The sequence below is a fragment of the Microplitis mediator genome, chromosome 7 (assembly GCF_029852145.1).
Source record: "Microplitis mediator isolate UGA2020A chromosome 7, iyMicMedi2.1, whole genome shotgun sequence".
Taxonomy (NCBI): Eukaryota; Metazoa; Arthropoda; class Insecta; order Hymenoptera; family Braconidae; genus Microplitis; species Microplitis mediator.
The window spans coordinates 4,005,504-4,029,374 of NC_079975.1; the positions used below are offsets into that span (position 1 = coordinate 4,005,504).

At 31.1% G+C, this 23,871-nt stretch overlaps 1 protein-coding gene across 7 annotated transcripts in view; it reads left to right on the top strand.

The window, feature by feature from the left end:
- LOC130672088 (hemicentin-2-like) overlaps positions 1–23,871 on the top strand; it is a 161,841-nt gene that overhangs the window by 76,785 nt on the left and 61,185 nt on the right. For all 7 annotated transcript variants that reach the window (XM_057476362.1, XM_057476359.1, XM_057476363.1 and 4 more), the window contains exon 3: positions 4,999–5,153. In XM_057476362.1, coding sequence (XP_057332345.1) covers positions 4,999–5,153 — 155 coding nt within the window. The remainder of the gene's footprint in view (positions 1–4,998; positions 5,154–23,871) is intronic.

Consider the following 23,871-nt stretch of genomic DNA (forward strand, 5'->3'; position numbering starts at 1 on the left):
ATTGCATTAAAACAAGAAATTAGAGCATTTTTTTCGACATATAGCCGATGATTAGTTTAATTTGAAGTGAATGACATATTTCTTTGTCAAATTTAATATGAAAAGTATTGAATCAAGTGAGAAACAACCAGTATTTAACTTTTTTATAGATAAATTTTTTATTGAATTATCAATTGCAATATAATTGTCTATATTTTTAACATAACAGTACGCTATTACTATAAATAATTTCTTTTATTACAATTTGGGAATGTTTTTTGATGTTCTTTGACAACTTGCAATAAGTACTGGAATTGTTCTTCATTTTTTGTCAAGCATTGATTATTCATTGTAGAATTATTGATAATAAATGAATTTATATGATGAGAAAATGACTTATTTCGAATGTTTTTTGATGTTCTTTGACAACTTGCAATAAGTACTGGAATTGTTCTTCATTTTTTGTCAAGCATTGATTATTCATTGTAGAATTATTGATAATAAATGAATTTATATGATGAGAAAATGACTTATTTCGAAAAAATTGTTATTATCATGTATACGAAATGATGAGTTTTTGGAGCACTGAAAATGTACTGATAAAAAAGTAGACAACGAAGATAGTTAAGAAAAACAACATAGGTGGCGCTAGCGTTAGAGTACCAACAGAAGAAGTAATGTAATTCAGAACAAAAAGCCTCTCTCACAAAAAAATTTATGTATAATTGGTAGAATAAAATTTGAAAATACATACTAAACAACCGTAATAATGTGAAATGCCAATGCAATTGACATTTTAAATTATTACAAATAAAGCTTACAAAAAATATCATTAGAACAAAAACTTTTTAGTGAATTTTTGAACAAATAACTCCTGTAGGAGTGACTTTTATGATAGAAATTTAAATTTATGTAAATTTTCCTGAAACTCATAGTTTAAATTAAAATTTATCGAATTATTGATCAAAAACTGGAAATATTGATATTCGTTAATGTTTGACGATGAATATCTCGTAACGGCTTCACTTAATCAAAAAATCATAAGAGACCATTTTTGTAGAGCAGTAAATTTCCTACAAAATCATGAGTTCCGCAATCCGAAATAATTTTTTTTCATCGACTTATAAAATTCATAATAAAAACGAATATTTTCCTTAAAATAGCCAAACTTCAACTAGAAATATCTTTTAATCGGTTAGGTTTTTGAAAAAATCATAAGAGACCTTTTTTGTAGAGCGTTCAATTTCTTACAAAGTCTATGCCACGGAATATTTTTCCAAGCAGTTGGAAGCGAGATATAAATTTTTTTATCTGATTATTCGAAAAAAATAGAAACCCGCAAAGCGGAGGACCTTCCCGTTATAATTAAGAGCTCATACTTTGAGAGAATTCTTTTTAGGTGTCTACGAATCTATTTTTCAGAGTATAAAGTCAAAAAAAAATTATTCGATTTTTTTGACCCACCCTAACATACATATATTCATATGAATATTTTTTTACAAACATATAAATGTACAAGCATACCAATACATAAAACACATCAATTTTTATACTTGTATGTGCAATTTTTCTGCGGTAAAAAATTTTTTACCTGAAACTGCAATTTTTAACAAATTTTTTGATTTTGTATCAGAACTAAACTTTTTTTTCATTTTATTCATTAAAAAAAAACCTTGAAGTGGAATCGAACCATGAACCTTTCGCTAATTTAACGGGAGCACCATCAGACAGGTTATGGATCACCATTTTTTGAAAAAACAGAAAGTTTTCTTGTTTGGAAAAGAATTTTTTCATAAAATTAAAATTTTTCTTGTATAATTTTAGACATAAAAATTTTTAATTGTCCAAAAATAAATCGATGCAATATAAAGGAGTTTCATTTTCATTTTCAGGCAAAGTGGGTTAATTCTAAAAAAATTTTGACAAACACTCAATAGTGTTAACTGAAATTTCGAAGAGTTAAAACAACACTATATGAAAATGAGCATATTTAATTACCGAATGATAATAACGTTCACTGATAATTAAAATCTAAATAATAATAATAGAGTTGAATTATAATAGTAATGATGATATATATGTAAATACTAGTGTAGGATTTTAGTGTGATTGAAATTTAGTTTGTACACATACTAGAAAACCACTACGGAAATTTCGTATTTCCAATTTGCTGGCAAACACATTCTATTCGGTGTTTTGTGGATAACTATATACATTGAAAGAGAAATAACGTGAGAGAGAGAAAGAAAGAGGTCTCGTGATACGCAAATATATGTTCCGGTAATACTTGAAATACCGGGAAAAACAATAACCACTTGAATCAAGTGTTTGAAGGTCGTATTTAGTTTATATAGGTGAGAGAGTAGAGAGCAAAGCTTTAGTCAAAGAGAACAGGTATGAGTTGTTGAGGGTAGAGGATAAAATGAGATAGAGTACTGATGGTGGAGGTGAGTTCAGAGTGCAGAGTGCAAAGTGTAGTGAGATGGAGAGAAAAAAGTTGAAATTTAAATTGAATGCACGAATTGCTGGTGCAACTACGACCACTCCAATAACGCACTCAATACCCCATTCGTACAAACTCCGGCTTAAAATTCTCTCGAGTTGAAATAACAAAAAATCAAATGCAAGAAAAAAAAAGCAATAATAAATCTGAAAATCTACTTGCAGCGTATTAAATATAATTTGTCTGTATTTTAATACATCGTAAGTTGTAATTTTTTTTCACCAGATCCGCATCTGAAAGTTTAAATTCCTGCCCTGTTTAGAGGGAAGAAAGTCGTTCTTTTCTTTTATGAAATAACAAATGACAAAAATTAGCGCATGCGCCATTCTTCTCACAAGCAGAAGCAGAAATTTGAACTTTCAGATGCAGATCTGGTAAAAAATCGTATATACAGCATGAAGAGAGGCAGGACATCCCGATCCGCGTGTTTGCCACCCCCGCCTTCAACTTGGGTAGGAAATTCCACACACGGGTCGGAATGTCCTACTTTGCTCACGAGGTGTGTAATATACTATTTCTGGAGCTTAACTTAACGCACATCTGTTGTTATTACCAATGATGTCAATGGTCGATAATCTTAGGGAATAATCGATTTGGGAACAATATTAAAAAAAAATTTATTCCGAGGAAATTTAGAAAGCAGTTTTCCGATATCAAGTCCCAGGCATCTGGTTGCTTGAAAATAATACTAGGTTATAAATGACGACTTCAAACCCTTAGTTTACTCTAAAATTTATGAGTACTCCAGTTCCCATCTCTGCCTACACATTTAAAGTTAAATAAAACATGAAATTCTAAATGTTAAAATATAAATTATTTTTGTAATTTTTAATGAAGAAAATTTAATTTTTCCTAGCGAATATTTAAGCTTTTTTGTTGCACTAACTCATTACATACATTACATACGAGCATTAATTATTTCACCGAATAAGAGTTTTCATTATGAAAACCAAGAGTTTGTTAAACTACGAACAAATATTACTTGGGATTAAAAGTACTTTGAAAAAAAAAAAAAAAAGAAATAAAAAATGAAATTATAAAACAGAGATTATATTTAATCATTAGTGAGAAAAATAAATCAGTTTTAATACTTTCTCGCTCTGTTATCTAATTATAAATAATTATGAATTGTACATTTTATAAAAACAAAAATAATTAAAAGTCATAAAAAAAATTATAACCTTTAAAAATGAGTGAATACACATCGATAATTTTGCCTGGCAGAAAAACAGTAACATGTTATAAAAACAAATAAGAAGATTTGTAAATATATTATTACGTAAAACCTTTTAATATTTCACTTTTTATATAAATTCATTCGTATTATTTGTATTTGTTATACTTAAATCTACGCGTAAATTACAGTGCATAGAAAAATGTTTTAAAAATAAATAAAGTAAAAGGTTTATCATATTCCAGAGTAAAAGTGAACATTTTTTCTTCAGCGTCCTCATTATTCCTCTCTAATTTATTTTTGTTTACACTGTGAAAAATTCCCAACAAATTTTACTATGGGTGCATAGTAACACCAGACTATAAGAAAACTGGTACAAAATTTACAAGTGTCCCATAGTAAACGTATGCGCATAGGCCACAATCGTGTAGTCTGCACATACGTTTACTATGGGACACTTGTAAATTTTGTACCAGTTTTCTTATAGTCCGGTGTTACTATGCACCCATAGTAAAATTTATTGTGAATTTTCCACAGTGTAGATGTGCAAAAAAAATTTTATATTCTATCATACAATATATAGTAGTCTCTTATATATGTTATGACAAAAATTCTCACATTCATGTAAGATAACAATCAATGCGAATCACTGAAAAATTATGATTTGAATTCAATTAAAATTTTTATTTTTCAACTTCCCGCTACGGAAATTGTAAATTTTCAAATAAAGGAAGTTATTGGTTTTTGTCCGATTTCGAAAATCGAGTTTTCATCAGCGAGAAGTTTTGGGGTTGACTACCGGTTGGCCAAACGTTTTAAGATTTTTTTCCTTCACTTCTATGTGCTAGCGTTTTTCCAAAAAACTTTTCTAATACCTCCGAAGACTACAAACATCAAACCGACGCCCTAATTTTGATCCGGGTCGCCGTCTAAGAAATTCTACAGAAAATCTAGTCTCAGAGCTCGGTGCTGAGAAAGAAAATTTTTGGCCAAAATGCTCATGTCTTTTTATATGAAAATTTATTCTAGCGGTTACAGGTCAGAAAAACAGAGACAAAAATTCATATCAGTATTATTATAGATATATTTCTTATAGAGCTATAGTCATACGCTCAGCACAGAAATCACTTTGATACATAGAAACGACGCCCGTTTACATAAGCCCGGCACTTTTACTGACCATAAATGCAGTATTACATGTGCCCAGCATGAGGAATCATACCCATAAAATATGATGGGAATTTTTAAAAATATCTCAATGTACACTCGATAAATAAAAATAATATGATTTATAGCCTTTGAACAGGAAGCTTTGAAATTATTTTCTTTGGTATTTTTTCAGGTTCAAGCCTTGCAAGTGTCGTAGCAGGTGATACAAAGCCTAGCCGAGCATGGGATAAGCCTTCCTTTGATGATATTTCACAAAAAAATGTGACGGCCATTGTGGGTCAAAGAGCTGCGCTCAGTTGTCACGTTAAAAATCCCGGCAATCGCACGGTGAGTTTTTCATTTTTTCAATATTAACTTTTTTCATTATTTCAACAATATTTTTTTTCGTGTAACTTTTAATTAAAAATAGAGATAGAAATGGAACAAATTGATTTTTTTTAAAGTAAAAAAAATTATTCAAATATTAAATAAACTTTTTCTGCGGCTTTATATACTCATGAATGAATACCATTAATGAGAGAATAATATCAGTTGGTGGAATCAAACGCAAACGTTTAATTAACAGAGAAACGATCGCTGAATATCTCAGCCGCTAATTGTATCTCGATGGTAGATAAAAAAAAGGCTATGAAATAAAAAATTAAAAACCGGGTACGAGTATTGAGAATAAAAAATTCAGAAAGAAAAAAATGAAAAATAAAAAAAACCTAAGCAACCAGACGAGCTTTATGCTCTCTGCGGGATCCGTTACCGCGTGGCAGTCGTGCCTGTGATAGCGATAAGAGAGCCCTAGAGATTTGCATTTAATCGTCGCTCGGTTTTCTGCGGTCACCCCATCAGCCGAGCGTATTCAAGACTCCGCTTACCAGCTATTCCAGCTCGCGAAATGGCCGATTTGGATTCCGCGTAATAGTCGAGATTTTACGCGATATTTTATTATGTACATGAACATGTACTTTTGTTTAGAATTTTTTTTAGTCATTTAAATGAAAGTTTAATAAAAATAACAGTTATTATTTAGTTTACGTTTTCCCTATTATCGGTATCTCCGTGAAAAAATAATCGTACAAATTTTTATAGACTTTAAATGACTTACTTTCGAATTTTTCATATGAATATTTAACTGGCTATCAGTAGACCTTAGGTAAAAATAAATGAAATTAAATCAACAGTCATCTCCATTTTTAAAAAATTTTAATTTTTTACTTTATATTAAAATTTATGCAAAATGATTTTTTCTTTCCCGGGTAAAAATTTTGTCCGTAAATACGACGGAAAAGGGCCGAAATCACACCGAAACCATACAGTTTTATTCAAAAAGGCATCAATTCCGCCGAAGCTGTAGAATTTTATTGGGAATGATTGAAAATCGGCCGATAAATTGAGTCAGCCTATTTTCGGCTATAGTATTTTTTTTCAAATAAAATTATAGAACTTAAAAAATTTTCAAGTTTTCTGTCTTATGTTTTCTATCTAAGCTTTTTGTTGGTCACTTTTTGCCCAAGGAAAAAAGTTTAACAAGATCACCACGATTTCCAATAGATTTCGTCAATTCGACCTGCAATTTTTCCTCCAGTTGCAGCCAAAAACTAAAAAAAAATGATTCATCATTTTCTTATGCCCGCAACAATGCATCATAAATGTAGCCATTATATAGTTAAAAGTATCTTAGAGACTTGGCTTTAACTGTAACTAAAAAATGGCTTTTTTGTATCTCCCCGAGTCGAAATATTGAACTTACATTTAACTTACGTTAACTTATAGAACTTACATAAGCTTAATGAACTTACATCTAACTTAAATAACTTATTGGGCTTGATTATGACTTCAATCGACTTAAATAAAAATATTGACTTAATCATGACTTACCTGGAATGAAATTAACCCAAAAAGAACTTGAATGTATTCCCAAGTCGAAGTTTAAATCGAGTCGAAGTGGAAGTATTGGACGTTGAAATCGTCATCTAGATATTCAATGTTAAAAAAGATGGACAAAATCAATTCCCTTCGGCTTTTCCGTGGGGGATATTAGTGGGTTGAACGATAGAAATACTCCAGTTTTTGCATTATCCGGCTTACAGACTTGAACTTGGGCACAAATATTCCCAACAATCTTACAAATCACCCACCATCGGTATTTTTTCCGGAAACTAACTCCGAGGGGGGTTTTACCGGAGTGAAAGATTAAAATACTCCCGTTTTTGCATTATTTTACTTACAGGCGTGAACTTTAGCACAGATATTCCCAACAATCTTACAAATCACCCACCATCAAAGTTTTCAAAAAAAATACCGATCACTCTGGGTTAATTATATTCCAGGTAAGTTATAATTAAGTCAATATTTTTATTTAAGTCGATTCAAGTCATAATCAAGCCCAATAAGTTATTTAAGTTAGATGTAAGCTCATCAAGCTTATGTAAGTTCGATGTAGGTTCTATAAGTTAACGTAAGTTAAATATTTCGACTCGGGTCAATACTCAAATTATAATATTAGTTATAGCAGTCAGCTTTGAAAATCATTAAAAATTAATATTTATGAGTAGATTCTTGAATGACTGCGCTTTGATAGAATATTTAATGTTAAGTCAATAAAGAAATATGTATTATCTGATAGTTAAAGTCAAATGTAGTGAAGGGAATGATGTAAAATAAGTAAAAGTTATATAATAGGAATAAATTATACTGCAAGTAGAATGAAAGTAGATATTGAAATCAACATGCAAGTGGTTTGTGAAAATGCAGTTATAAACTCTATAGAAATTTTGAGCTCGTTGGAATATCGTTGACTGGACCAAATGAACCAGTCAAGCGTACTCGACCGTTTCAGTTATAGCTATTGAGTTAGGAACTAGTCAGTGATCTAGTCTACCGAATGATTCACGTAAACTTCCGCTGAGTTTTTATCTTCTCTGATTCAAATCTCTATTTATATATACTAAGTTATCTGTCATATTATTTGAATCAAATCGGTTTATTTTTGAACAAATGATAAAATATTAGCGAGATATTAATCAGTTACCAAAATACCCGTTTCCAAAGATGATAATGATGATTGTGTTGAGCGGAATTACCTCCAATATATCCGCAGAGAGAATAGTATAGTGTATAGTGATGAATGAGAAGTGGAATTTCATGCTTGCAATCCGGGTTGCTGTATATCATGTAGACTGTTATGCTGGTGCAGTAGTTGAGGCACAAGAGGAAGACATCGCTGGAGATGTGGAACCACAAGAGAGAGGGAGAGAGTGGAGAAGAACTTGTCTCGTAACATAAGCACAACGATATCAGTAGTATCTCTGTTGGTATGATATTTCGGTAAGCTTGCGAAGAATTTATAAACTCAAACTATTTGGCGCTTTGGTATCTTGAGACGTGACTTGTGCGATCTCAGACACTCGGTTAAAGAATTTTCGAGAAGACTTAAGTATTTTAATTGCTCGAGGTCATAGGGATGGAGTTAACAAATTTTTTTAACTTAATAGCTCGCAAAATAATTATTACTAACGATTCTTTTATTTGAATTGAATTAGCAAATTTACGCAAGTTTCATTCTTATAAATCTTAGATTTACTTCGATCCCTGCAGATTTACTAAGTTCGGAGTAGATCTTCTCAGTTTTTTTTTTTACTGAGTTTTGAAGGCTTGTTAAAAATGGAAATCAGAACGTTTTCGAATTGATAGTTTGCCTTTTTAATATCGCTCTCTAAACATGAATAATTGAAGTAAGTGAATATTCACTAATTCTGAGTGCCAACCGAACCACTTTTTGAAATAAGTGGTTCGGTTTGCACCTCGAATTAGTGAATATTCACTTATTTTCACTAATTCATGTTTAGAGAGCGTGACATCGATCTAATTCTTTTATTATTCAGATCTTTGTGAATTTAAATCATTTTTAACTTCCCACTAAGAAAATTGTAAATTTTCAAAAATTCGGAAAATTATTGTTCTTACCCTAATTTTCGAAAATCGAATTTTCATCGGATGTCGACGTTTTGAGGTTTTGGGAAGCTATTCTAACTATTTTCAAAATGTATTTACAACATTGTTTTCGAGCTCCTTGAGCTCAGCGGGAAGTTCTGGGGCTGGCCCGCAGGCCCAACCGTTGCTCAGATATTTTTCCTGATCGAAGTTTTATTAGCGAAAAAAAAGCCGAGTCGATTGATGGATTACTTCCTGTGCTAACAAACACCATACGCTTGGCAACTCTAATAAAAATTAAAATATTTATTTTTCAATTTCAGTCCACAATATTTCATATTGTTTATTTAGTATCCTCATTTTTTGTTGTCTATCTATACTTTATATAAACATAGAGATAAATTTATCTGACAGTTAATTGTCATTGATTCTAATAAAATCATAACAATAAAGATTACAAAAAAGCTAAGGATTTTTGTTGTGTTATCATCTGAAGCAGCTGAGCTTTTAATGCTATTATTTTTTTTCCGGATCACAAAATCAACGTCTTTCGAAATAAACCCAATAAAGATACGAGATAAATCTAAACCGCTGTATTTAAAAAATCGTTAAGGAACTTTTCTTACACCGAAAAATTTGCGGATCGAACGCAGATAGTATTGGACGTAAATTCAGGGTTCACACAAAGCGGATGATTGTTTATTTACTTAATCCCCTCGGACTGATATTCACATCGAAAAAAAGTCTATTTTAATATTGAAGGTCCAGATCAAAATGAGTGCAGGTTGAAATAAAATCCGCAATCACTCCGAATTATTATTACACAGAAAATAAAAGATTTCTTGACGAAAGAAAATTTTTCGGGGCAAAAAAAAATTTTTTCTCACCAAGAAATTTTTTCTAGTTCTCGGAAAATTTTTTTCTTCGATTCTTAATGCGAAAAATTTCTTACACCAAGAAATCTTTTTTTTCTGTGCATTATTGTTGTTATTTTTAATTCTATTTATTTTTATCTATGTCGGTTTATTCCATCTATTCTATTTTGCGGTTGAAGTAAAAAATAGTAAATAAATGAAAATAAAGCTCTTAGCTTTGTCTTAATTTTAAACAATTTGTGATAATATCTTCCGTGACTACTATTTTTATTGTAATGGATTACCGCAAGGGAATAAAATGGAAAAAGTAAAGACGAGACTTAAAAAAAAATAAAATAAATAAATAGGATTTTAGATTACTGTATTCCACTGTCATCAGTCGGTTGTCAGAAAAACTTTTTTATTGTCAACTTAATCTTGATTTACAAATGAAAAATATAAATCAAAATCATTTTTTAAAATTTAAAACTTGTTTTCGTTTTGTGAATATTTAATTTCGATGCAAAATGTCGTTGATACATTGGAGAAGATTCAAAAGCACAAATGTATGACACACTTTTCTGGTAAATTTATGAGCTGACACCGGGACAGGGATGAGAGACAAACGTCCCAGAGGGCAGAAACCGTTACTAACTGCACCAAGAGCTGAATATACCGAGGACTACAATGAAAAATTATTTTACGTTCTGTTGTCTGTTTTTACTGTGTGGCTTTTATTCTTTACATTTTTTTATTTGTTTTTCAAAGCTAGTGATTTTTAATTGTTTTTTTCTCTATAAATTTTAAACTAATCGATTTAAAAAATTATCGATATAAAATTCATTTTTGTTATTAATTGAATTACTCACCAAAAATATTTTCAAAATGAAAATATGAAAAATAATAATCATAATTAAAGCAAACGGTTGACCCTGCAGGTCAAATTTTAAATATCCCGCTTTCAGTCTCACGGAAATCCAAAAAATTTGATAGTCAATTTTTGAATTTCGTAATAAAGATTTTTCCCGCCCGATTTACCGCGGGTTTTACAAAAGTAATTTTTTTAAATCTAATTTTTGCAAAAAATGTGTGACGTAGTGCAATCTACCCAAAGATTTAATAGTATATTGTGTGACAAGGGATGAAACAAGACGATTTCAGACTAGGGTGAGGGCTAACATCACCCGCAGTCTGAAATCGTGTTTTATCCCTAGTCACACACTATATTTTTCATGATTACCTGCATCGGAACTTCAAGATTCAGTATCAGCAGCCAGTAAGAAACAAGTTAATTTCAAGCCGATGATAAGGAGAACTGTTAGAGAAAGAGAAATTTGTGATTTACAGTCACATTAAATAGTAAATCAGACAAAAATATTATTTTTACTCATTTTTTCGTAATTTTATTTAGTTAATTAAAACTGTCACTTAAAAAATGAAATGAGTAAACTGAAGTGACGAGTAAACAAATGAGAGTAATCAGGCTGCAAATGATGTACCTGAAGATCGGAACGTTTTTCATGGAACGAAAATAAGAAAAAAGAAATGAGAAGTAAAAAATCTACTGGATCTAGATTTCGTAAATGTTTCGTACGTTCCCCGAAAATGACAGGCCACCCCCAACTACCCCTTAAGTCGCCATTAGACACGAATTTCATGAATTATTTTTATTTTCGTTGCGTGAAAAATGTTCCGATCTTCAGGTACATTGCAAATGAACATAAAATATAGCTGACACCGGGCAGAAACAATTCTGTTTTTTCTCAAGGGAAGAAACACGCCTGTTTCTGCCCGCTGTATGAAGGTATTTTTGAATTACGAATTCGCTAGCAGTTGTTCGCAGCATCGGCTTGAAATTAGCTTGTTTCGACGGGCTGTAGAGACACTGAAATTTCAAGTTTCGATGCTGGTATCATGAAAAAATTATTGCTTATTATCTGAATTCTCTTGAGTTTCTATACAAACTATTACATAAAACTGATGTTAGCTAATTTCAGTGCAAGTTTAACGAAAATACGTTAAGTAGATTCCGAGATATTGCGTTATAGTGAGCGCATACAAAAGTGATCCCCCGAGACTACCGGCACGATAGCAAGCGACCCTAAAAATTCATACCGATCTAGATTCCACAGGCCATAAATAACCATTATCACCAAATCCTCACTCCGTTATAAATTTACATTATGGATACCAAAAACTTTTAAAAATAATTTATTTTCTTTCCTCTAGTGGGAAAAAAAATTTAAATAGACATATAAATCACCCGTAAGTGAATAAAGTAATAATTGAAATCACCGTGTAATTCTTAGAAAAGATCAGAGTTTTTACGACAGACGGGTCCATTCGGTTTAGTCTCTTACTTTGATGTAGCAAACCCATCACCGCCTCAAGTATTTTTGTCCAGTGAGCAATTTCCTAGCGGAAAACGATAGCAATCTGGTTTCTACGAGATAACTGTAACTTAGACTATCTCTCCTACTTACACTTACTTACAACCACTACTACGACAGTCATAACTATAACAACAACTATTGAGACGGTTACTTTTACTTGTATGATACGAGTGCTTACATGTATAGCTTGAGGTGGATGCAGGAAAGTTTTCTCCAGAATACTCCAAGTTTGTATAGCGTCAAAGTTACCCAATTAGAGTTAATGTGAATATGGAATTGAGTAGCGGTTGGTGGCGGAAACGTTGGTCCTAGCAGGAATTGTATGATGCTTTGCTTCACTCGCTCGACCATAACATAGTGTTACTATGGAAACAATTCTAATTTTCTAATAATAACATTATATATAGATGGTATTGTATATTATTGTTTGGCTATGTTAATGTGTGTACATGTTAGATATCTAATTACAACGTACCCACAAATTAATTGTATTATTATTCAATTAATTTCTATGGTTTCATAAAATGGAAAGCGAAAGGTTCTCTGTTAGTATTACAATTAGTTTAATAAATGCAATAAATGCAAATATTACCGATTGACATAATATTTTTTAATTAAACAAAGTTATTAATTTTTGCTAATGATCAGGTTGTACCCCTCGGTTATGAAAATTTCGCGGATCTGAATAAATAAACACTTGAAATCAGTGACCTAATTATTAATAATTTGCCAATTATTGACTCTGTATATATAGATACAGTTGAATTCCATCAACTCGGACAGTTAGTCTACAGAGGAGCGGAAATTTCTTGGAATTTCCGAGTTAACGGATGCCCTTTCTTCCTTAAAAAGTAAACTATAACGCATGCGCTCTAACATCTACATGAATGATGCATAGTGGGGGTCAAGATTGAGGGAAAGTTCCGAGATAATGGAATCCAATTTAATGGAGTTCTACTATATACAGTAGAACCTCTATAACTCGAACTCCAAGGGAGAGGCAAAAAAATTTGAGTTATAGAGTTTTCGAGTTATAGAGGATTTCGAGTTAGGCAGCAGGAGCTGTCGAAATTGATGTGTATTGCAGTGAATCCTAACTAAGTCTAAAGGTATGATAATTTTACAATCGCCAACAGAAAAACTGACGTCAGCTATAAGTTCGGTTACCATTTCGTAGAACTGGTAATCCTATTAAGATACTTACATACGGTAATAACTTTAAAGTCGAGATAAAGAGGTCCAAGTGTATGTATTCGAGTTATGGAGAGTAAAAATGTACAGAAATAGCTTGTAGGGACTCACTAATTGTTTCGACTTATAGAGGGTAAAAATTTCGAGCAACGGAGGTTTTGGGGCTTGGAGGGAAGGGGATGAAACATTTCTTCGAGTTTAGGAGGTTTTCGACTTATCGAGGTTCGACTTACAGAGTTTCTACTGTATATTGTAACGAATGTGAAACTGATCTTTAAAATATTTGAATAACTACCCTTAGAGGAAACGGTGATTGGTCCAAGCTTGGTAAACGACTGGCGCAACTCTACATAACTTTGGGACAAGAGTTAAATCGAAGCTTGGCTCAAGCCAGTCCTAGTCTCGAAATGATAACCTCCTCCCACGCTTGGCTGCCAGACTTGTGCCACGACTGTTGCTAAATAAGCACCTATGCTTATTAAAAATAAATTGAAAAAAAAAAAAAAAAAAATATTAGTAGACATGTGCGGGATGGTAACATATGGAAATAAATTTGTATACAGAGAAATCAGGTGGATCGATGAAACTAATTTTTTTTTTGCATTTGCTGGGTCTCGAACCTGGTCCTTCATGACTGCTAGGCAAGCGTCTTATCCACTAGGCTGTTACGCTGTTCACAGAAGTCAGGAGTTTTTAGGTACCATTTGTTATTTAGACTGGTAAAGTAAGGCTTGTCACTTGTATGATGGCTGAACCTTGTCCCAAGACTGGCAAGCCAAGGCTTGTCACTTGAGCATTGGCTGAACCTTGTCCCAAGACTGGCAAACCAAGGCTTGTCACTTGAGTATTGGCTGAACATTGGCCCAAGACTGGCAAACCAAGGCTTGTCACTTGAGCATTGGCTGAATCTTGTCCCAAGACTGGCAAACCAAGACTCGTCACTTGAACGTTGGTCGGATCTCGGACCAACCTTGGGAGGCCGAGCCTCGGTAGCCCAGTAATGTGCCAAGACTGGCCCCGTTGTCAATATTTTTTTTCCTACAAGGGTAAAAAACAAATGCCTTTTTCTCTTGTTTCTTAGAAACGCGACTAAAGTCAGTCAGTCATAATTGACATCTTAACTGCATACATCTGTATTCAATAAACTATCTTTCTTTACCTTTTGTTTACTGCTGTTAATTTTGGTGTTATTATTTCTAATTTAAGTGTGTTATCATTTTATTATAAGTGATATGAATTTATAAGTTACCAGTTACTACAATATACATATATATTAATGCTGTATAAAAATGATTATATTAAAAGTAAATTCATCATTCTAAAGACCGAAGAAACCAGATGACTTAAATATAACCACTCAACTAAAAGCTATTTATAAAAGACTTTTGATGATAATAATAACAATCACCACATTTACTCAAGTATCGCAAAAAATACTTTCTCTAATCACCTTACAAGTAAAGTCTGTAACTCGGTAAATTTTTTAGTTTGCCAGTTAATCTGACCCACTAATAGTCAGGCAGTTTGTTGGGCAACTTTGGAAGTACAAGTTGACGAAGCAGGAAGTAAAGGGGTATCGGATCAGTAGGGGTGAAAGTAACCGAACCGTAACATGTCGAGAGAAGTAGCAACAGCAGTGGCAGAAGTAGATGTAAAGAAAAATAAAATGAAATAAAACATATACAAGAATAAGAAAAAGAATTAGACAAAGAAGGAGGTCAAACGATAGTCCAGTTGGCAAGGCAATCAGTTCTCTGAAGTGAACAACGGGCTAGCACGTTTTCGCCGTTAATTGGACCAATTCTGCTTGTCTTATATATATATATATATATATATAGCTTAAAATACACAAGCAGGGATATAGTTTAGTTGTTCACAGTGGTCAGGTCAAAAGGAAACTGCTACTGCCGTATCTTTTCTGGTTACTTCTGGACACGCTCTCATTCTTGCTGCCGTTTTCTGAAGAACGACCAATCGTTCTCTCGACATCAGAAAGAACGAACTAACAAAAGATTGTTGGAAACTGCCTTTACCTTACGGAAGTCATACATTTTATCTACGATACTGCTTTTACGGAACCAATAAAAAATCATATAAAACGTCTCGGCAAAAAAAAAAAATAATAATAATGATAAATTACACATCTATTGGCATCGAAAATTTGTCGTACTGATAAATTACACTTTAGATACTCGAATCGTTCTACGGTTTCATTTTTCTGCATACAGTTACAACTGAAACCTTTGATGCCTGAAAATTGTGTTGCAACTCTGGCTGATGCAGAACTGAGTATTTTTAAAAATATGTTATCGGAAATAAAATGGAAAATATTATTATTATACATGAGATGTTAACATTTGTCTATTTGAGGTTTCATTGATTTTGAACCATTGACTCTACTTTCGACTTATGATTTATTGTTCGTATCGATTAGAGACAATTTATAATTTTTAATATGACAACTATTTTCACATTTAAACCCGCAATCTGTCAGGAGAAAAATATTTTACCTTGAATTGAAATTAAATTTATCAAAGAAGAGATCTTATAATTCATACCAGCATCATAATTGGTATCATTTCGTAATTTAATGATGGCTTATGATAGCCATGTGTATTATTATACTAAATATGTATTTAATATCTAGTAATATGCCGGTAGAATACTATGCGTAGTATACCATAAATGCTATTTACCTTTAGGCAATTGACTGATCATTATTTCGGAAACGTAAATTGTACTAATGATTTACAAACAATTAGAGATTTAATAGGATCATCTGAAGCTGTATTGAAGTAATTGATATAATCCAACGAAAATATCAATTTTTAATGCGGTAATTATCTTTAAGATAAGAAACTTTAAATAAATCTGAAAAATTGTTCATTGAATCAGAGCAAAAAGCTACAAGATTAGCAATTTTTTTAGAAGATAATTTATTTCATATTATCAGTATTCAAGAATAATAATCTAACAGATGAACTATTAGACTTTTTTCAAAATTACCATCAATAAGAGCATTATTATATTGCTAATTTTTATAAACTCGATGTCGAAGGCCGTAAGTGGCCATAAAACAATTAACAACTAAAAGAATCATTCGTGAATTCTCCTCTTTTACAATACACTGCAATTATCCTCAATAAAAGGCTCACAAAAGAAGAATCCAATAAAGAACTGATTAAAAAAAAATATCTAAAAAAAATTCATCGGAACCCAAGAGCGTAAATTGACAGGTCACGTTGCCGACAATTGTAACACAGACACTGCATTGTTCGCTATTGCCGACCACTTGAAAAAGATTCTCTGCAGGATATATCTGTACTCATATATATGTGTATTGTACGCCAAGGCAGAGAGCAGTATTGACCATCTCATTTTGCAGGATACGAAACGTTACATATGTCCAGTACACTATATGACCCGGCAGCAGAACCAGTAGCCACCTTTGTCCGGGAATTCTTAGCAACACTCATGTCCCGAGATTTCAAGCATCGTTGAGTCAACTTCAAGACTCACTTGCTTTCAATACCTCTGTCTCCTTCTTACAATTCTATTCTCCATCTTACTTTTTTTTTTTTATTTTCCGTCGTCGTGTCCTCTCTGAAGCATATCTCAGTGAGTTGATTTGATGATATATTCCTTTATTTAATTTTTTTCGTTGAAGAAAAAAAAACCTGACTCGAAATATTGCACAGTGACTTCAAAAACTTTAATAAAAATCTAGAAAATATTTTTCCCTTAAAGCTGCATTAAATTTTTTTACTTCAAAGCAAAAATTAATTTTTGCAACGATACCTTATTTTACAAATAAAATTCTCATTAGATTTTCCTATTTAAATTCGTTCACCCGCATCTCAATTTCACTCAGTCATCCTCTGCATAAATTTAATATACATATAGATTTGTGTATAGCAAACAATCTTAACTTCTGAATTCAGTTACATACTTTGATATGCCGTTAACTTATTTTTAAAAAATAGTTGATGTAGAAAAATCTCTTATGGGAATTTTATTTATTCATTTTTCTTTGTTACATTTTTTCTGATATAAAACACCTGGAATTTTTTGTATTCCTTGTTCTTATTGTTCTCAGTACGAGTTTTTCATCACTTTTCTTTGTCAGTTACTCAGTCTATCTACTTGTTCTCCTTCTTTTTATAGAGTTTTCTTAAATTTTTTTTTGTTTATTTTTTTATCTCATACCTTCTTTATTTTTCAATCTTTTTATTTTTAGTAACTATATTCCCTGTCAACGTGATTCCCAGGGTATTTTTCGCATGAAAGCTTTCATGTATCTCCGTGAATCGTTTTCTGACGCTTTAGCTACGAGAAAATGCGTATCGAGATAGATATAAAGGCATCAAGTCGTCTTCAGATTTTTGTTTTATTTTATTTCATTTTTTAACTTTTTATCATCTTATCCGTTTTAAAAGAGCCGTGGGAAATTCACTGATGTTTTTAAGATTATGAAAAATATTAAAATAATAATAATAATTTTATCAAGTAGACACATTTTAATATTTTATTTTCTCATGACGTATTACACATTTTATTTAAACAAATTATTTAACACTCATGTACACAATACAGAACAACAAATTTTCAATGAACTAATTAATTGTACAGTATAAAATTACAAAAAATTGAAAAAAAAAACTATGAAACGGATTTTAATCACCGACTTTCTATTACCCAGAAAGTTGCTTCGAAAATAGAGCAATCGCCCGGTTAATAGGAAGTTGGTTTGCTACAACATGAAAGTGTTTCTTAAGAATTTAATTCAAATCTCTGGAAACTTAAACGTAACGATTATAAGCCTGTAACAAATACCGATTGTGAATATTATTTAAAATAACCAATCGAATTTCTCAAATACTATTCGCATTTCAAATAGTAGGTGGGAATTCGAATCCCGTTTCAAATATAAGCTACAATATTTGACCTGCTTGAATAAATAAATAGCACTTTCTATGATTATACAATACAATACAATGACATAGAACGGGAAAGAAGGCGAACAAAATGGATGTTTATAGATATACATTAAAATTTTTGGTTTCGACGTCGGATTGTAACCGGCGAAAATAAATATTTGAACAAAATCGCCATATTATTAATCGAAAACAGGACGTTGTTTTCTGTTTGAATAAATATATATATATAGATCGTATTTAAATATCGATATTGAACTAATTGCGTAATATTGCAATTAACACATCAGTTAGAATGAACGGTTGAACCAATAAAAGTATGAATCGACAGATATCTGAATAAAGTAATTAAAAGTTTTTGAAAGGCTAAAAGAAAAAATTTTCCAAGACTTTTTTTATTTTCTTTTTAACAATTCATTTAATAGGTCACAAAGCATGAAAAAATTATATTCATGACGTTATAATACTTTCTATGAGTGGCATGAGACAATTATCGAATTAACAATCGATTCTCGTGGAAGCTATTACGGATGAATCCATTGGGAACGACTAGTCTAGCTGGAATTCACCCAATATATATGTATATATACACATATATATGAAATATAAAAATAGTGAATGTAAAGTGTGAGAGTGCAGTACTCGTAAAACAAGCATTCCAATATTCATCCGTTACATCCCTTGTTCCATATATATATACATATATATATATATATATATATGAGTTTATCGACATCTAGAAAATTCGTCATTGAATTCTTTAATTCGAATATTTCAATAAAATTTAATTCAATTATATTGAATTTTTTTCAACAATAAATTGAAAAAAAAAATGAGTTATCCGTAAAGAACTAATTTTTTGATGACCTATATTGCTAAATATATTTTAACATACAGCCATCGAAGTTAATCGGATATTAGTGCGAGTAAGTTTTTTATGTAGATAATTTTATCACGGTGGAGTAGGATTAAAACTGTTCATTTAATGTTTAAAATTTAATTTTGATAATTGGATTATAAATTATGTTCATTAACGAGTACTATATTACGATTTTAGACATGAATAAATAAAAATGTAGTAATCAAAGTCAACATATTTTTTTTTATATAAAAAAATGAAGAACTATTGTAATGAATAAATTAATGAAAAAACGTTGGTCCTTCGAGCCAGCCTCAAAATGTCCCATTTTCAAGCTTCTCGAGCTTGAAGAATGATTGCAAATGCATTTTCGAGCTCTTCGAGCTCAGAAGTACTTTTTGGTAAATTTCTTTTTTGAACTTTTCAAATTCATGATAATAGTCATGAAACCACCAAAGTGTCCGACCAACCGCAGAGTAAGTACAAGTTCATTGTAATAAACTGCGTGGTGCCAAAATAACTGCAAAAGCTCATCCGATTATTGAGAAGAATAGGAACCAGGAGACGGACAAAAATAAAATATATAATAATAGAAACCCGAGTCAATAAAGTAAAGAACAAGTAGACGACAAAATTTTGATATTTTCTTATTGTTTTCTGGATTTAAGCCAGACAATGTTGTTTTCTATCGTCAAGCGCCGTTGGCTCGGAAAAATCGCCCCGGTTATTGAAATAATACACTTTTATGACCATGCATACTCTAATGTCCCCCATATTCATTCTACTTGCTACTTTATCTATTCACAAACACATAAAGTAACAATAAACAGTAGAAATTATATTGAATTGTTGTGATAATAAAAATATTTAGCATGTCTGAGAAATAAAATCTTCGACTACTAAATCAAATGAGTGTAGTCAATCTTCGCGAGAAAGTACTTCTTATGCATCAACTTCCTCATCTTGTTAACCATCATTCCATTCGTTTACTAAACTCTTACAAATATTGCTGACGATTATGTTCCGGTTCTAAAACGCGTTACACAAAATTTTGCACAACGTATTTTATTGTCGAATCCTAAGTTGTTATTAAGCAAGTTAGGTGTTTTTGTGGATAAATAGACTAGGTTAAATTATAACAATTACTATATTCCTGGTTTACGGTATACAAAATTTAGAGAGACAGGTCAGATACCGTACTGTACTTTCTGCAGGTCAGTTGGTAAGTATCAGTACAATTTTACAAACTTAAGTATAAGGGTTGTCCTCGTAGTAGGTGGTGAGAAATTTGGTATAGTGGCGATAAAGAAATGTTAGATGACGTCAAAGTTTTCTAAAATACTCATGGATTGAACTACGTCTCAAGATGAGTTGTAAAATGGTCAAAAAGGGAAAGGTTAAAGGTCGAAGTAATATAACTGTAGGCACTCAACTTTATTGCTTTATGACAGGAAAGGATTTAGTCGCAAAATGTTTAAATATTATTTAGAAATTTCCCGACCATACCGTGAGAACAACCGTTTTATGTATTTTTATATAAATATCTATTTGAAAGTTCGGAAGGAAGTACGTTCAAGGACAACACATGTATGTACTTAACAGATTAACTTACTTATTCCCAATTATTCAAGTCTGGGAAAACCAAAATAGTAGTTTATCCATTGAGTGCGATCATCTTAGACTCGATTGTACTAGATAAATACACTAGTTTTTGTGACAGATATTTGAAATTTACTACATTTAGTGCCTATAAATGGCAGGTTATAAATCCGCGTTTATTTATTTGGTAAGATTGTTTTGAGTATTTGTTGGAAATTAGAGAGAAGTCGGTAAGTGGACGAATTAAAATGATGATAAATTTTGTCACAAGATGGCTCGTTGAGTTACTTCGATATTTTTTGGTCGTTTGCTATCGCACATGTAACCAAAAAATATTTTTTGATCCGATGATGACGTCACTATTAGAACGATTAGGTATATTTTTTACCAGCTGTATCTTATCTAATATTTTTAGCTGCCGCTATAGGCGCTAAATGTCGTAGATTTCAAGTGTCCGTCACAAAAACATTTAAAACAAATGAGAAAAATTTCCACTAAACATTAAAAATATTTATTGGGCCTAAAACTTATAAACTAAAGTATTCATTCATCAAATCATAAGCAATTACAGTCATGCATAAACAGACGTAGAAAAAATTTTCACTATTAATTGACAATTAAATTTTTTTCACAGCTCAAAATTGTACCGAATTTGTATTTGAGCTGAAATTATTTTTTTACTATTCAATTATAATTTATTATAACTCAATTTATAGAAGCTTTAGTAACGTTCAATAATATTAATGCTTTAATGAACTTGAAAATAATTAACTTTGTCTGGCCAATATGGTCGGTAACTACTTAATCAATAGAAACTGTTGAGTTATTGATTAATAACTCTGATAGTTAATTATTTGTAAATCAATTAAGTTATCTATTCATCAATTCCAATAACTGCTGAACTATGATCGAGCTACTGATTAAGTGGATGTGGTATAAATTGGTCAAACATCGCTAGTAGTTATGAACATGCGTACTCAGACACGAAGGAATCGAAAATTATTAGTTAGAACGTGCTTACAATACCCCGCCTAATCTAATTAATCTAATTAATTATCCATTTAACAAAAGTTATTCAACAAGTTTAAATCTCTGACCACCAGAGTTTGTAACTACTTAATAAACGACTAAATATATATTATTAATTAACGACTATTACAACTGTAAATGAAACGCGAATCAAATGTTCCAGGTAACGATTTCAGTAGACGACGAAATAATTGATGAAGTAGATGAAGTACTAATTGGTCAGACATATAAAGTAATACATATAGACTGCGATCAAATTAATAGATCAATTAATTTTAATTGAAAATTTACTATAGTTAACTTTTGAGTTTTTTTTATCACTAGAGTGGAATGATAATTTTTTTTTAATATTAAATTTCTTGAAAGTTTATTGGGTTTTTTTTAATGTTGATAATATTGAACATTGAGAAGGCTGAGGTACGAGTTGGATGCAAGAGCAATAAAGTCGGAAGTTTCTATCCCTCATATTTCAACCCCTGTCGAGAGACACTACAGAGTATTATACTCGTCGTCGTAGATGTCGTCCTTGTCCTTAGAGCCTTCGCGGTCGTAGTCATCTACGGAACTCGATCTTAAGTGAGCTGGATGTTCGTGCAAAACGCTATATATATATAAATGGGTGTGTATGGATGTATATATATATATATATATATATATATATATATATATATATATATATCTATATGGTATGGGAATGAAATAGATGAGGAAGCGACACTTTATTGCCAATGGGAATTCATGGTTAAGATCAGACTTGTGGATATATATGATATCGTTTCTACAATCCACCCCTTTGTCGACGACAATATTACACATGGTAATGCCAAGCAACTTAAATAGATACCGTGGAATTAGACGCAAGTGTGTTGTCAAGCTATTGAATTAAATTATAAATTTGATAATATATTTGTCGAATTTATTAACATAAAACCTTATCATATATTTTTATATCTAATTTAGAATTTTTATCAGGAATAACAAAATTTTCTGATATTTAAATAGACACGAAAAGTAAAAAGTTTTTATATTTAGGAACAAAATCCTAATTTTTTCTGTACTCTCTAAACATGAATTAGTGGAAATTTCATTAATTACGTTAGTGAATCAGTATTCACTTCAGAATCAGTGTATTTAAATAACAAATTAGTGAATTCTCACTAATCAATTTAGTACTATAATTTTCACTAGCAATTTAGTGATTTTCACTACTGAACTAGCGATATTTTCATAATTTCTACAAGTAAAACTTTTATTCACTTCCTAATTTATGAATTTCACAATTTCACTAGTAACTTTAACTAGCAAATAATTAAATATTTTACTAGATATAAATATAATTAATAATTATGGTGCTATTTTTAAAAATTTTAATAAAAAACTTTCAAAATAGAAAAAAAAATAGAAGTACAGAACAATAATATATTTATATGAAGAGTACGTCAATCATAACATCACGGATTTTTTATTTCTTCATCAGTTATTGTTTGGGATCATAACGAATATATTATTTACACTCACGCGATCACATGCGTAGGTCAGCGCAGTGGATAGCATCAAAGACTTTGAATCAGAAGGATGCAGGTTCGAGCCCAGCAGTCACCGGGATTTTTTCATCAATCAAAATCATGTATACTTCCTCTAAGTAATGATTCTAATACATTAATCACATTTCAGATCTAATTACAAGTGCCTTATATTTTTTTTCGCAATATAATATTTTTTTCACCGATAAAATCAGTGGATTCCCATATTCACTTTTCAATTTAGTGGATTCTCATATTCACTTATCAAATCAGTGAATTCCAATATTCACATATTCATTTAGTGAATATTCACTAATTCTGCGTGGTACGATTGTAGCGTTGACAATTAGTGAATATTCACTTGAAATAAGTGAAAAATCACTAAGTCATATTTAGAGAGTAACGCTCCTATTTTACTCGATCCCCAATAGGTTTTTTTTTCTTAGTGGAAAATTTGATAATACTCGTTAAATATTCAAATTTAGATGAGAATAAGAAACTTAGTGATCTTAAACGTTTTTAATTGCGCGCAAAAAAAAATGATGATAAAAAAAAAATTACAGTCATATAATTACCGAGTGATTTTTTTTCTACTTTACATCGAACAATTAGTATCTTCCAACTTAGCACAATAATTTATTCACATAAATTTCATTAAAACCAATCAAGCCCTCAGTTCTGGACTTAGCAAAAATATACAATAATACGTGGGTATGAATAATTAAAGTTGATTCGAACT